This window comes from Salvelinus alpinus, chromosome 32 (assembly GCF_045679555.1).
Source record: "Salvelinus alpinus chromosome 32, SLU_Salpinus.1, whole genome shotgun sequence".
NCBI lineage: Eukaryota > Metazoa > Chordata > Actinopteri > Salmoniformes > Salmonidae > Salvelinus > Salvelinus alpinus.
In genome coordinates, this window is record NC_092117.1 from 10,026,019 (window position 1) to 10,042,108 (window position 16,090).

At 48.6% G+C, this 16,090-nt stretch overlaps 1 protein-coding gene across 1 annotated transcript in view; it reads left to right on the forward strand.

Moving 5' to 3' along the window:
• LOC139562707 (tRNA (32-2'-O)-methyltransferase regulator THADA-like) overlaps positions 1-16,090 on the forward strand; it is a 98,708-nt gene that overhangs the window by 28,490 nt on the left and 54,128 nt on the right. The window contains exons 27-29 of the mRNA XM_071380655.1: positions 2,986-3,075; positions 6,837-6,968; positions 10,454-10,622. Of these exons, the coding sequence (XP_071236756.1) occupies positions 2,986-3,075; positions 6,837-6,968; positions 10,454-10,622 (391 nt within the window). The remainder of the gene's footprint in view (positions 1-2,985; positions 3,076-6,836; positions 6,969-10,453; positions 10,623-16,090) is intronic.

Genomic DNA, 16,090 nt, shown 5'->3' on the forward strand with positions numbered 1-16,090 from the left:
GCTGGCCTTCACCTCTGACCTGTGTGTGTGTGTGTGTTTGTTACTGTGTGGGGGGGTAGTCTTTGACAGGACCCCCTGCAGCGCTCACTCCGTTCACCCTCCGCCCTACTCGACTGTCATCAATCCCCACTCACTCCAGATGTGACCTTTCTGTCCATACCCACAATGCAGAGCTTGGACGGAGCGGGGGCGCTCGCTCGACTCTGTCCCGTGAAGGGCGAGATTAGCCGCCAAGGACAGCGCCGAGCGAGTGCCCCGACAGAACACTGCATTGTGGATATGGACAGAGAGGTCACATCTGGAGTGAGTGGGGATTGGAGGGAGAGAGAGGGGGGAGAGGGAGAGCAAAAGGGTGGGTAGAGACTTGCTGAGGCTTAGAGGAAAGGGTTTGATTGCTTGTTTACAGTGATAGTCTTACAGTCCCGGGTTAAAAGCCTGTTCCTGTGTAGATGCTGTGTGTGTGATAGGGTTATTTGAGCTCTTATCCACAGTGACAGATACCCATGGGGGCAGAGGAGTTGATCTGAAGACATTTTTTCCTTCTCGCGATGAAGTCCAATCAAGGTCGTTTTGGCCCGTCCAACCGCACAGTTTTCATTTAGTCTAATTAGCTTGTGTGGCAAGAAGCCTTCTGATCCCTCCGGGCCAGGCCAAGTCAATTGTTTTGGAGTTTTTATTTTATTAAATTTTTCGTTGTATGTTAGTCTGTCTCATGTTGTTGCTGTGTGCACGCGTGTGTGTGGGGGAGCGAGAAAGACGTGTGTGTGTGTGCTGTGTCTGTACTGCTCGTGTGTTCTTGGTCTGGCTCGTGTTATTACTGTGATTATTTGGCTGTGTGTTCTGGCAACAGTCGATGCGTTGTGACAGGCTGTCCAATCCAATGGCTGGCTGGTTGCTGGTCTGTTTGGTCAGACTGCTGTGTGCGTTTTGCCTGTGATGTCTGTGTATGTGTGTTGGGTTGGCTCCCATGGCTCCAGTGGAGGTGAAGTGTATCGGACCCGTCAGGCCAGCTGACCACTGGCCTGTGTGTGTGTGTGTGAGATTTATTTGTACGAGGTTTGAATCTGAAGGTGATTGTTGTGTTTATAATATGGTTATTTCTTCGTTTTTTTTCTTATATCCGTTCTGCGGCTGGATTTTATTTGGATAACACTCCTCAAAGTTCATAAAGAGACTTTTGCTCTGCAAACCCAAGCCAACAGCTACAGTATATCTGTGTCCTCAGTCTTCACCCTCCCTCTCTCCTGCTTTTGTTACGTAATCATTATTATTTTGTGAGGCCTGCTGGCCCCGGCAGGCAGACGAGACGGGGCTTGTCCTCAGACACCTTCACCCCCCTCACTGACCCTGACCTGGCTAATCTGCCCAGACATGACCTCTAACCTCTGACCCCATGGAAGGGTCGAATGGAGGAGTGAGACGTCCCACTGCGAGGGCCTCATTATGGAGGGAGGGAGGAGAGGACTGTCTACTTTTACAGTCCTCTGCCATCTCTAAGGCCCTCTTCTTCGAATTCTTAGAAGAAGTGCAAGTCAATCTTGTAGGTAGTCGGGTTTAATCTACCTGTGAGATAGCTGACATCTTAGAAAAGCCTCAAGGGCTTACAGAAGGAAGGCGAGTCGTACCGTGGCAAGGGGTTAGTGTGTGTGCATTCGCGCAGCTGCTTGTGCGTGTGTCTAGGGGTCAAAGGTGATTTACGTGGCATAGTTCAGAGGCCTGTAATGGACAGGTCTGCAGGCATGCCCTCCTCGGCTCTGCTGTTTTTATCTGTGCTCAAGCCGTTTAGCCTGGCTGGAAGACTACGCTAACCCTAAGTGAAAGAATAGTGGTATTTGTGCAACATGTATCTGCTACCCCGTTGGCCCACCCCAGTCGCAATCGGGGGAGCGTTTTCCGTGTCGCGCGTTGACGCTGCCGCCTCATGCGGGCCCCACCGACAGAACAGACACACCTCGTTACCTTGACGGTGCCCTGGCTCTCACTCGGACCAGGCCTGGGACGGGATGGTTAGTGGTGGGGAGGGAGGAAAGGAGAGTGTGGTGGATGGGATGTATCCCTTTCAGGGGAAAAAGTATTTGTTCGCAGTTTATGTGAGCTCCGTTCTTTACGTTGTTGGGTTACGCTGTTTGGCTTTGCAGGCTAACCTAGCTGTTCTGTCCCCTTACGTTTCAGGGCAATTGATTTAGACGTTAGGAGTATAAAAAAAAATATTGTCTTGACGTGAATGGTGGCATTTAGCTTTTGGAGATTACACTGCCAAAGTTCAATGTTGTCAGTTTATGCATGGTATGCTGTTCACACGCAGGCACACACACTTTTTCCCTCAAACACACACACACACACACACACACACACACACACACACACACACTACCCCCACCCCCTCACACACACACACACACACACACACACACACTACCCCCCCCTCCAAACACGCACATAAAGTGACTAAGTCAGACTAGTGTCCACAGTACATCATTTATTTCCAGACACGCTGCTTGCCTTTTTTTATTATTATTATATTTTTTTTTTTGTTGCCTTGCCTGTCTTGGGGATAAACAAACGATGCAGGCTGAAGTGAAGTGTGCTTCCCTCTGGGTCCGGGGTGGTTGCTAGTTGGCATGAGCCTCCTGAGAAGCCGACCCTGCTGGCCGGCTCCTAATTAGCTTTTTATTGGCTTGTAACGCTTTGAAATGGAAGGAAGCGGTTTAGAAGCCAGACAGCGCTGGAGAGGTTGTTTTCTTTCTCTATACAAGTGTTTCTCTCTCTCTCTCCTTTTGCTTTTCTCTGCACAGGGAACTTATGTAATTATCAAATGGTTTACAGAGCTGGGTAGGGCGCATCCACTGCTGATGTTACACAACTGTTCAAATAAGACAGTAGATGTATCTAGTATGTGGCTGATGTTTTACTGTACACGGACACATCAGTTGAAATACTCCTGTACAACGTCTCTCCTCCTCATCCCTCTTTCCATCTCCCTAGGATGACGGGCCGGGAGTTCTTCACTCGTTTCCCGGCGCTCTATCCCTTCCTCCTGAGCCAGCTGGAGGAGGCTGCAGCGTCAGTGGACAGGTGAGAGTTAGGGTTCAAGCTGCACCAAGAGGGACGTTCATGTCTGATTCCCGCTACAGGGCCATGCCGAGAGGACAATCCGAGCTGTACTGGCCTGGGTTCACATCCACCAGAAATGTACTTGAATCTGATGGAAAGGAAATCCAATATACAAGCCAGCATAGTATACTGTGAGCTCCACATTATTTACCATTTATTTCTGTTAGGCAGTAAATAATCTGAAACACAACCAAAACAAACAGAAAATGCATCCAACAAATGTGTAGAGTCACAAACCTGATGTAATCATTACATGCTATGAATATGGGACCAAATGCTTAACTTTGTACTACTTTAATACACATAAGTGAACTTTTGGTCCCCTAAAATTGGTGTACTGTGTAGTGTGCTGTAATTTCTAAACAGTTCACCCGATATGGATGAAAATACCCTCAAATTAAAGCTGACAGTCTGATCTTTAACCTTGTAGTCATTGTATCAAATCCAAAGTGCTGGAGTACAGAGCCAAAACAACCAAACGTGTCATTGTCCCAGTACTTTTGGAGCTCGCTGTAGTCCAGGTATAGTGTGAATCAGGCATCCGAGGTGAAGGTGGGACCCCCCCCCACCATTGGACAGCACAGCAGCCTTGTCTTCTCCTCTTCTCACCCTCCTCTGGTTTCTGTGGGACCCTAAATGAAACCCTTGCTTCATTAGGCTCGTTAAGTCTATTGGCCGGGCTGATGGACAGTTTCCTGGGAGAGATGGAGAGATACGGAGGAGGAATGGGCAGACTCCTCCACTCCTCTCTGGAAGAGTCTTGGCCTTATCTCTACCAGTTAGCTTCCCCCTAAAAGCTTTTGGACTGTGAACAAGCCCTCCAGTCAATGTTATCTTAATATGGATCAAATTAATTGGATGCGTTTTCAGACTCTCTCCATCTCTTCCTCCCTCCCTCTATATTGTTCTCTCTCTTGTTCTATCACTCTCACCTTTCACTCCCAGTCCCTCCATTGCCTCTCGTAGAAGTCATTAAGTTTCCCACGAAACTAAACCTCGGCCCCCTCAACCTCCAAATAGAAAGAGTGGGGCTGTAAACTTCTCTCAGATGTGTAACGTCTGTTTAGATCATATAATACAGTCGGTGATGGAGCAGAGCTGGGTCATCTGCTCTGTGGAGCCCGTATAGGGCGTGGTACAGTGCTTCACAGTAAGAGGCGTGACAAACCAGAGCTTCCCAGGCCCAACTCCATCCAGACACATCTCCCCTCTTCTCTTCTGTTAACCTGCCCGCTTGTCAGTCCTACTCAGGGTAATTGCGAGGCTCGTGAACTCTTTTACCCCCCCTCCTCTACCCTCACTCTCATCTCCTGTTATCCTTCCTTTTTTTATCATCCCCCTTACCTTTCATCTCCATCACTCCCTCTCTCTCTGTCCCTCTCAATCCCTCCATCTCTTGTAGTGTTGTCACGACACCCGAATTTTGACTTCGATACCAGGTTTAGTATCACAATACTCGATACCACGGCGATGCTGAAACGATAGCAAAAAGATACCCCCGAAAGAAAAATAAGCCATTTTAGCCAAAGTCACAGAATGGCACTTGATTCACAGAAACTTTGCTGCTGCTCTGTTCAATCGCTGGGCTTTTTAGTTCAATATCACTACATTTGAATTATGTCAACATTTTTCAGACAGCTGTATATGCATTAATGAATCAATTATACATTCATACAATCAATGTGTTTTTACCTATCTAACTACACAACAACAAAAATGGTAATCATGTATTGTAATGGTCAATCTCTGATATATTGAGGTTGTTTTTGGCTGATATTCATGAGGCTACAGATGACAAACAATCTGTTACCCTTCCATTTGGGACTTAAAAAATGTAAATAAAGCTCTGTCTCTTAACAAGTAATGAAGTCGTTCACGTCGGGGGTGCAGTCAGGTGGCTAAGATAATAGATAATCTTTGGGAGAGACGTGAGAGAGACCGAAATAAGTGGATTAATAACGTTTTTGGTGGCAATCGTCATGTTTTTGCGTGATGGTTTGAAAGTACAAGGGTGGTGAATTGGTGTTAGCTTTAGCCGTCAGCTAGCAAGGGAAGTTAGCCTGCAAAGCTGGTAGCCACCAGTATCTTCTTGCGTTGTAAAGTTTTCTAGCCTGCATGGCCATGTATGTTTTGCGAACAGTAATTAACGGTTTCAACATTTCCTAGCGATGTGCCGTGTCACGTTATTCAAGTGTGTTAACTTTGTGCAGCATGAGTGGGGAACTAACATGATGCAGCCCAGAATCCCAGTGCAGGCTAGCAAATGAGTAAGTGGAGCCGGTACGGTGCGGGCTACATTAAGGGGTCGGCAGCGCTCGTAGACAGGCTTGCTCTGTGAGACACATTAGTACCGAAATGTAAAAACAATTCTAGTACTAAACCACTCTTTCTCTATATTCAATTCAAATGGCATTATTGGGAAGCATTTGTTTGCATTGCCAAAGCAAGGGAAATAGATAAACAAAAGTAAAATGAAGAGTAAACATTACTCACAAAAGTTCCAGAGTCATTTCAAATGTCATATGTCTCTATACAGTGTTGTAACCATGTGCAAGTAGTTAAAGTACGAAAGGGAACATAAATCGACATAAAATATGGGTTGTATTTACAATGGTGTTTGTTCTTCACTGGTTGCCCTTGTGGCAACAGGTCTCTCTCTTTCTCCCTCCGTCTCCAGCAGAACCTCATATGTTAACAATTCCTCTCTGGTGCTACATGACATCACTCGTGGCCGTGCCTGACTGAAATCGGATGCTAAACACATTACGCAGGGGCCGTAATTAGCGGACTGTAACATTTCCTAATGCATGGCCAGGCCATGCCAGAGGAGCCGGCGGGGGGGGTTGTATTGTTGAATGGAATAATGAAAAGCATAAGGCCCAGCTGGCAGAGTGGCGTGGAAGGGGTTCTGGTTTGGGACCTTCTATGGCCTTTGCTTTCTTTCATCCACTTTCTCCTCTCTCTCTCTCTAGGTGTTTCCGATTGACATTGCCAACCATGAAACAGTTACCACTGGCTCACAGGGACGGATTTTATTCGGAGTCAGGGTGAGCGTGGGGGGTGAGGGAGATGTAGGATTAGAGTGGAAGAGATACAGGGGCGTGTGAGAGAGATGGATTGAAATGGGAAGAAACTACAATAGATGTGTATCAAGGTTGTCTGAACACAATAGCATGCTTGCACAATGAGCCCGTCACTCCAGATGGGTCATTGATAAGTAAAGCATTACAATGAAGCTCACTGACTCCCACTTTCTGCCCGCCCCCCCCTTATTCTAGGGGATCCTTTCCTTGTTTTTCCTTGCTCTCTTTTTTAAAATGACCCCCCCTCCCACCCTGTCCATTTTCTTGCATGAAGGTGAAGTCGAATGTTTAATCTCGGCAAGCCCAAACCAAACCTCGCGTCTGGATACTGGATTTGCTTCTGGGACAGGAGGACGTTACTTTGGGACTAATGCGAGTGAGGACAAAAAAATGCCCCCCCAAAAAATCCCTTCCCCTTCCAAACATTCCAAGGTTACCAACTGTGGGGGCACCTCTGTGACATCTCAAACCAGCTCAAAACCAGCACACCGGATTCATCTTTGTGATGATCACAGCCCGATAAGACGTAACATTTTTATGTTTCAGTCTGTCACGAGAGACTAAATGCTGTTAAATCCGTGTACCCCAAGTATTACAGATGGCGGATAATAACTGAAACTCTCTGTATGTCTGTTCCAGTGACAGGGGTCAGGTGATTCTGCACCCCAGCCTGTTCCTGTTGCTGCTGGTGTTGGGGCGTCTCTTCCCCTCGCCCATGGACGGGTCTTCTTCCCCCATGGGCCTAGCCCCCTTCATGCCTTTCATCATCAGGTAAGGGGACACACACACACACACACAACTATTGGATGCATGTATAACTCACATGAGGTGCTGTCATTCACTGTCCTCATCCCACTGTGATTAGCTGAAGTCATACTCTTTTGAATCACACATGGGCCACTGTGTTTCGTTGATACTGTACACAATAAGGTAGGTCACCCAGTATGTTTTGGCATATGTGAGTAGACGGTACCACATCGGAACAATGTCTTATCTACATCTAACCAAACATAGCTGTCCCCAACCCTAACGGTGCCAAGAATAGACCTAATTTCTGGTCTATAAAGGACAGTGTTTAGCCGGGTGTGGAGGCTGCGTGCGTGAGAGTGTGTCTGTGAGAGTGTGTGTGCGCGTGCCAAAGGATGCATGTGTGAGGGTACTCGTGTACTCGCCACGTCTCACGGCGTTCCCAGATTCCCACTCCCTTATCGCTGCTGCTCTGACCGTGTCGGGGGGAGGGGGGGTTCGGGCAGACTCATGGGAAACTGCGGATCGGCTCGCACATTCTTTTCATTTCTTGGAGCTGGAAGAAAAGGCGTAAAAATATTATTGGAACATGTTCCCCCGCAGCACCTGCAAACCGCCCAGGAGCCGAAGGCCACGCCCATCCACATCACAGTCGTATGAAGAATTCTTCTGCCAATAAAGTAGTACTCAGCAAAATCTGTGCTAGTATGAAAAGACAAGTGCAAGTCGATGGTTTTATGGGGGGGATAAGACAGATGTCTTATTTAAGATGCTCTTTTGAAGAGGTGCTCCCTTAGACCAGTGTACCCCCCCAAAAGTACTCTTATTCAACTTCTCCTTCAGCCCTAAATGAGTTGAATGAGGTAGGTTTGTCCCAGGCTCCAACAGAAATGTGTGCTTTTGGGGCTACTCCAGGACTGGAGCTGGGAAACACTGCCTTAGACCATAAGTAGACAGGCAGGACGAGGAGAGGAGGGCTGTGCGTGTTCGGTGCCTGGGACAGAGGGAGGACAGGGTCAGGGAGGACAGGGTCAGGGAGGACAGGGCCTTGAGGTTGGAATGCTCTGTGACCGGCCAGATAACGTTCAGCGGAGGAGCTGATACACACACACACACACTCAGTGCACACAGTTCCACTGTAATAACCGCTGAATGAGAAAAAGCTGGCTGAAGACATAATGATACCCTCTAAGATGTTATGCAACCGTACCCTGACCAAGCTGCTTTACTCTGCGAGTCGTGTCTCACTTTGTTGTGTTCTAGTATGTTTTATGGTGTTTGTCCTGAAAGATTTAAACCCCTATTTATTTTTCCCCCGATGTAATGTCTACTTTGTGCTCAGTCACCTCTCTGGCTCAACTCCCTATGTTGCCTGATGGATAGAGGATTGCTGGTCTGGTACAGTGGGGGTTAACCGCTCCAGGGCCAGAGTGCTGGCTGGCTGGTTCTTGTCAGTGGAGGTATGCAGTGCACATCCCCCTCAAATGAAACCCACATGTTGAGGATGTTAAATATAGCAGGGCCCTGGCTGCTCTGGCTCAGGCCTTGTCTCTCGCTCTCTCTCTCTCTCCCCCAGGCGCGTGTGGATGTGTCTGGGAGGGTGATAACGATCTGCCACCGCCTCCCCTACCTCCAGGACTTATCCCCACTCTTATCCCAGCAGTCTTAATCCACCTTTCCATCCATATCTCCCGCCATCCATCTCATCCCAGCTCCCTTCCTCTGATTTGCCTCTCTCTGACCGATCTCACCATCTCTTGCGTTCCTCTATCGGCTCAGCCTTGCCCTCGTCAGTAAGGGTGATTGGGTCGCAATATTTCCCCCGTCCCTCCCTACCGTGACTCCCTCCATCTGTGGAAGATGAACAGACTGTTTTCGTTATCTCCCTCTCTTTGTGCCCCTGGCTGACTGGCACTGCTTCTGACTAACCTGATACCGTTTATCGTTTTTCCACTATCCAGACCAAGCGTCTCTGACTCTGTGCATGTCTTCCTCCCTCCCTCTGTTCCTCCCTCTCTCTTTCTCGCTGTGGTCTCCTCTGCCTATCTCATTTCACTGTAACAGTCAGTATCCATTCCTCCCTAACGGGATCCATTACAGCTCAGAGTGGAGCTAGTTTAGTGTTAACAGAGACAGTCGCTAGGGAGGAAACTGGACTGCCAGGACCCAAATGAGCCCCAGATGCCCCCACTAGCCCTCCCCTCCTCTGGGCTGGCGTTTAGAGCAGATCCCCCTTCCTCCCCGTCCCCAGTCTGTGTCCTGACCCCCTGGAGACGGCTTCGGACGGCCCTGTTTCTAAAATTACACCCCTCCAAACGGTCATTTCCTCTACAAAGAGTTTTAATGGGACAAATTAGCACTGATAGTTAACATATGGGGCTGGGCGGTTGATGAGGCAGGGGGCAGGCAGAGGGGTTGTTCATTAGTGGGGGGGTGTGTGTGTGTGTGAGAGACAGTTCAGAGCAGAGGAATGATAACTGTTGTATCTGCTTGACACAGGGCCTCTTGTGTGTCGGTCTGCGAGTTATGACACAGCAGGTGGAGGGCCATTTGTTGACAGTGTGTGTCAGGGAGAAGGGGTGTGTGTGTGTGATTCTCGTGTATGGGTAGAGAAGGGGGAGGGGCAGTTGTGGGATTTGGTAACGTATCTTCCATGGCCACACTAACTCTCAGAGCAGCAGAACATCTTAATTGAGACAATTTGTTCCATAAGCCGCCGCGGTGATGGATGGACGCTCCTCTGGAGTTTCCAGAGCGGCATGGCGAGAGGCTGTTTGTTTTGCTTGAGCCGCTCGTAAAGCACTCGGCTCCTCTGCGGCCCCGTAAACACACACGCACACACACACGCACACACACACACGCAGTGCGACACAGCAGGCCCCGGCTGCAAACAGCCAACGTCGCAGCAGCTCCCTGTCACCTCACCCTTACATTCCCTAACCCCTAACTCTCCTACCCCTCACCTCTTAATTCCCCCTCCCTCCTCAACCCCCCTAGTGTTGGCTGGGGAAAGAGATGCTGAAAAAGCCTCAGTGAGACTTGCTTCTCACTATTCAGACAATGCATGGAGGGGCCATGTCTGTCTGTTAATGTAAGTCAACCGAAAGGCCCTCATTCCCACCTCCCTCACACGTCTCACCCATGTCCAGCCCACGCCGCCTCCATGCAAGCTTTGACATTGGAGCGGGACGGGCGGACAGTCACTAGTAAACCAGGCTAATTTTAGCAGGTGTTAAGGGTGACTGAACAGGGACCACATTCCCTGACACCTCCATGTACGGTACAGTAGAGGACCGTGTGTGTGAAAGAGGGTCGTCCTGCTTCCCTGAGAGCTAGATACCTATTTGAACAGGTCGGATGTTTATTCGGTCTCCGACATCAATCCACTCATTTGTTTGGAGTTATTCTCATACAGTATACTGTTCACCCAAACACACGGGGGTGTGTGGGCAGTTAGTAGGGCTTTTTATAGAATCCTTCTTCTCTAACCTGCCCTGTCTGTGTTCCAGGTGTGGTCGTTCTGCGGTCTACCGGACCCGTGAGATGGCCGCCCGGGCCCTGGTCCCGTTCGTCATGGTAACCCAGGTCCCCTTCACCATCCAGACTCTACTAGAGGACCTACCTCTGGAACTCGGGCCTAGAACCCAGCAGAACTACATCCACGGAACCCTGCTCCAGGTCTAGAACCAATTCCGTTCTCTGATACTGGCGACACACTGAAAAAAGACACACACACACACACCCACCCACAGCTCTCAACACATCCTGTCAACACACAGTGCACATCCCATCAGCCCCATTATCACACTGTGACAGTCCAGGATAAATACATATTTAGTACTATCAACACATTCTGACAACACAACCAAACACTCACACAGTAATATCAACACACACTGATGAGTCATTGGCGCTGGACTCACTCCTAATGGGACATGGGGGACAGTGTGGCCCAAATCAGGGGTGGTGCAGAGTCAGGGGGAGGAATGAACAGCTTTGTTTACTATTTTCTTTCCGTGATCTGACAGTTACGATTTGATAGTGGTTTCTTGTCTTCAATACTGGCTGGGTTTCATGGAGGTCTGTGGGATAGAGGGAGAGGAATGGGGAGAGAGCGATGGAAACGGTTAGAGGGGGTGAGCGGGAGATAGACAGAGCGAGGGAGCCAGAAAGAGAGCGATGGAAAGTGAGGGATGGCAGGGGAAGTGCACTCCCAGAGGCTTATGTGAGGCTTTGGAGTAGCAGGGTTTGTTTTCTTTCCTGTCATGGTGGTCATATGTGGAGCTTCCACAGATCTCTCTGTCTCTCTCTCTGTGTCTCTCTCTGTGTGTGTCTCTCTCTCTCTCTCTACTAGAGGACCTCTCTGTGTGTCTCTCTGTCTCTCTGTCTCTGTCTCTCTCTCTCTGTGGAGGATGACGGGGAGCCCTGTCTCTGTGGCCAGGGAGGAGAGAGGCGATGGGCTACATACCCACATCTATCTGTTTGCATGCGTGCCTGCTCTTGCCTCTTTGCAGCCGGGCACTTCACTTCAGACGATGCACCACAGATACAGACTGGGCAGGAACGCAGCGTGTCAGGTCCCGCTTGGTATATCTGAATGCGCAGGGGTGTCTTTCCCGTGATGCGCCCCAGATAAACTGGAGTGTTTGGATATGCCGGGTCGTGTTTGGCTGGGGGGGAGGAGAGGAGGGCCGGGGTTTGTATGCAGGCGTAAACACTGTGGAGGAGAGAGGTAGAGATAGACGGAGCGTACGTGTGCACTGGAGCATCACCCAGGGCCCACTAGATAAAGGAGATAGTCTTGTGTTCTCACAGCATACTGCGGACCTGTTTTTGCTGAAATGACGAGGGCAGTGCGTTCGGCTGCAGGGTATGGCTAATGTATGTTAATGTGTTCTGGCCACTGTCAGGGAGTCAGTTGGTGTGTGTAGCAGATGTGGCAGATCTCTGCTTCCCTAGATTTAACGTAGCTTCTGTTGCTATCCAGAATGCCCCTTCTCACCACCATTGACAGTGCACAATACCTGCCGAGACCCATCTATACCCACTACTAGTACATTGACTCACTCTTGCCGGCTTTCTCTCCCACACCCCTAGCCGTGTGACCTGCAGTGTCCCCAGGAGACCGTCCCCAGAGAATCGTGCATCAGCAGGCAGGTTAGAGTTATTCGAGAGATGGGTATTTGATTAAAGCACCACAGAACACCGTGTTCGCCAGCACCGCTCCGGTCTACCCAGTAAGTTTCTGTTGACGCCACCTCCCGGGTTCAGGCGGAACAGGCGGACCAGCACTAACACAACACGACGTCCGCCCCTGCACGCTCCAGCGACGCCACGTAGGCCTGTCTACCCAGTACGCCTGCTGCGGTCAGTAGTGGTTTGAGGTTGTGCGGTGGGGAATTAATCCTTTGTGTATTTTCACAACACAAATCCGGAGTTGAACTGTGGACTCACCCATGGATTTTTATTTTTAATTTTTTTGTAGCCTCAGCGCTATTCTGTAGGAGACGGAAGTCTGTTCCCAGACCTGTTTGTGCTGTCTTACCAAGTCCTATGGTTGACCATGGAGTTGGTTAGTTGGCAAGACAGCACAAACAGATCTGGGACAAGACTATAGCTAGAAAGGGTCTGTAGGGAGTACTACTAGTTCAGCACTAACAGATCTGGGACCAGGCTGTACTGTCGCTGGACAGGGTCTGTAGTGTGGGTAGTGAGTAGTACATGTATGTAGGCTTGGGCGGTATACCGTATATACTGGGGTATTTGGAAATAGTCACGGGATGGTTTTTCAATACCTTTGAAACGGTTTATTTGCAGTTTGTTAATACATTTGAATATTTGTAGCTACTTTTTAAGTAAATACCTGCGGTTAACTTGCGCAATATGTTTCAGCTGTCGAAATGTTTCATTATGAAGCTTACCAGTAGTATCCAGTCACGTGGTGTTTGTTTACAAGCACACAACGACGAGAGACCGGAGCCTTGTGAGTCACTCACTGTTGTGCAGCGAGCGCCAGGTGATCTAGTTACAGTACGGACTTCACAACTAAATGTTTACCAGCTGGATATCTTACAACTATTAAGTCTAAAATGTGCTCAATGCTCTGCAGTTGTACATTTGGTTTGCTCATTTAGTACAGTGGCAAGAAAAAGTGTGTGAACCCTTTGGAATTACCTGGATTTCGGCATAAATTGGTCATATCATTTGATTTGATTTTAATCTAGGTCACAACAATAGACAATCACGGTCTGCTTCAACTAATAACACAAACTATACGTTTTCATGTCTTTATTGAACACACCGTGTAAACATTCACAGTGCAGGGTGGGAAAAGTAGGTGAACCCTTGGATTTAATAATTGGTTGACCCTCCTTTGGCAGCAATAACCTCAACCAAACGTTTTCTGTAGTTGTGGATCAGACCTGCATAATTTAGGACTGTTCGTTCCTCTTTACAAAACTGTTTCAGTTAAGCAATATTCTCGGGATGTCTGGTGTGAACCGCTCTCTTGAGGTCATGCCACAGCATCTCAATCGGGTTGAGGTCAGGACTGACTGGGCCACTCCAGAATGTGTATTTTCTTCTGTTCAAGCCATTCTGTTGGTGATTTACTTCTCTGTTTTGGGTCGTTGTCCTGTTGCATCAACCAACTTCTGTTGAGCTACAATTGGGGGACATGCTCTCTGCAGCCGACGTGAGTAAGACCTTTAGACAGGTCAACATTCACAAGGCCGCAGGGCCAGACGGATTACCAGGACGTGTACTGCGAGCATGCGCTGACCAACTAGCAAGTGTCTTCACTGACATTTTCAACAACTCCCTGTCCGAGTCTGTAATACCAACATGTTTTAAGCAGACCACCATAGTGCCTGTGCCCAAGAACACTAAGGTAACCTGCCTAAATGACTACCGACCCGTAGCACTCACGTCCGTAGCCATGTAGTGCTTTGAAAGGCTGGTCATGGCTCACATCAACACCATCATCCCAGAAACCCTAGTCCCACTTCAATTTGCATACCGCCCCAACAGATCCACAGATGATGCAGTCTCTATTGCACTCCACACTGCCCTTTCACACCTGGACAAAAGGAACACCTATGTGAGAATGCTATTCATTGACTACAGCTCAGCGTTCAATACCATAGTGCCATCAAAGCTCATCAATAAGCTAAGGACTCTGGAACTGAACACCTCCCTCTGCAACTGGATCCTGGACTTCCTGACGGTCCGCCCCCAGGTGGTAAGGGTAGGTAACAACACATCCGCCACGCTGATCCTCAACACAGGGGCCCCTCGGGTGCGTGCTCAGCCCCCTCCTGTACTCCCTGTTCACTGCACTGCCAGGCACGACTCCAACACCATCATTAAATTTGCCGATGACACAACAGTGGTAGGCCTGATCACCGACAACGATGAGACAGCCTATAGGGAGGAGGTCAGAGAACTGGCCGTGTGGTGCAAGGACAACAACCTCTCCCTCAACGTGATCAAGACAAAGGAGATGATTGTGGACTACAGGAAAAGGTGGACCGAGCACGCCCCCGTTCTCATCGACAGGGCTGCAGTGGAGCAGGTTGAGAGCTTCAAGTTCCTTGGCGTCCACATACCAACAAACTAACATGGTCCAAGCACACCATGACAGTCGTGAAGCGGGCACGACAAAACCTATTCCCCCTCAGGAGACTGAAAATATGTGGCATGGGTCCTGAGATCCTCAAAAGGTTCTACAGCTGCACCATCGAGAGCGTCCTGACTGGTTGCATCACTGCCTGGTATGGCAACTGCTCGGCCTCCGACCGCAAGGCGCTACAGAGGGTGGTGCGAACGGCCCAGTACATCACTGGGGCCAAGCTTCCTGCCATCCAAGACCTCTATACCAGGCGGTGTCAGAGGAAGACCCTAAAAGTTGTCAGACTCCAGCCACCCTAGTCATAGACTGTTCTCTCTGCTACCACACGGCAAGCGGTACCGGAGCGGCAAGTCTAGGTCCAAGAGGCTTCTAAACACCTTCTACCCCCAAGCCATAAGACTCCTGAACATCTAGTCAAATGGCTACCCAGACTAGTCACATTCTCCCCCCCCCCCTCCCCTCTCCACACCACTGCCACTCTCTGTTGTCATCTATGCATAGTCACTTTAATTAACTATACCTACATGTACATACTACCTCAACTAACCGGTGCCCCCGCACGTTGACTCTGCACCGGCACCCCCCTGTATATATTGTTGTTTTTTACTGCTCCTCTTCATTACTTGTTACTTTTATCTCTTATTCTTTTCCATATTCTTTTTAAACTGCACTGTCGGTTAGGGGCTCGTAAGTAAGCTGTTGTTTTCGGCGCATGTGACTAATAAAAGTTGATTTGATAGCCTTACATTCTCTTGATTTTGTAAATATTACCACCATAACTGTTAACGTACCAGCAGTTACACCCGGTGCACATGACTGTAAGAAAGACTGACTAAAGGGCCCCAATTGGCCTATTTAGTGTCACCATGTAAGTCTGTGAGTGTTCAGTTGAACAAATAATGGAGAGAGTGTGACTAAATATACAATTGTGTGTTGTCTTTGTGACCAGTATAATGTTTCATCAGGGATCATTTTTGTTTGCATGATTTTGAGTTGGGTAAATCATGATGCCCCACCATACAGTTGGGTTGAGGTATTGATGTTCCTTTTTTCCCCCCCACATTATGTTATGTGTTCGTTTACAACTCAACTGTAGTTTCATCTGTCCACAGAATATTTTGCCACTTGATATTTTGCCACGCTGTGGAACAACCAGATGCTTTTTTTGTGAACTTCAGATGTGCAGCAATGTTTTTTTGGACAGCAGTGGCTTCTTCCGTGGTGTCCTCCCATGAACACCATTCTTGTTTAGTGTTTTATGTATCGTAGACTCGTCAACAGAGATGTTAGCATGTTCCAGAGATTTCTGTAAGTCTTTAGCTGACACTAGGATTCTTCTTAACCTCATTGAGCATTCTGCGCTTTTAGTTTTTTTTAATTGACTAGGCAAGTCAGTTAAGAATAAATTCTTATTTACAGTGACGGCCTAGGAACAGTGTAACCCACTGTTACACTGCCCCTGCCTTGTTCAGGGGCAGAACGACAGCTTTTTACCTTGTCAGCTCGGTGATTCGAT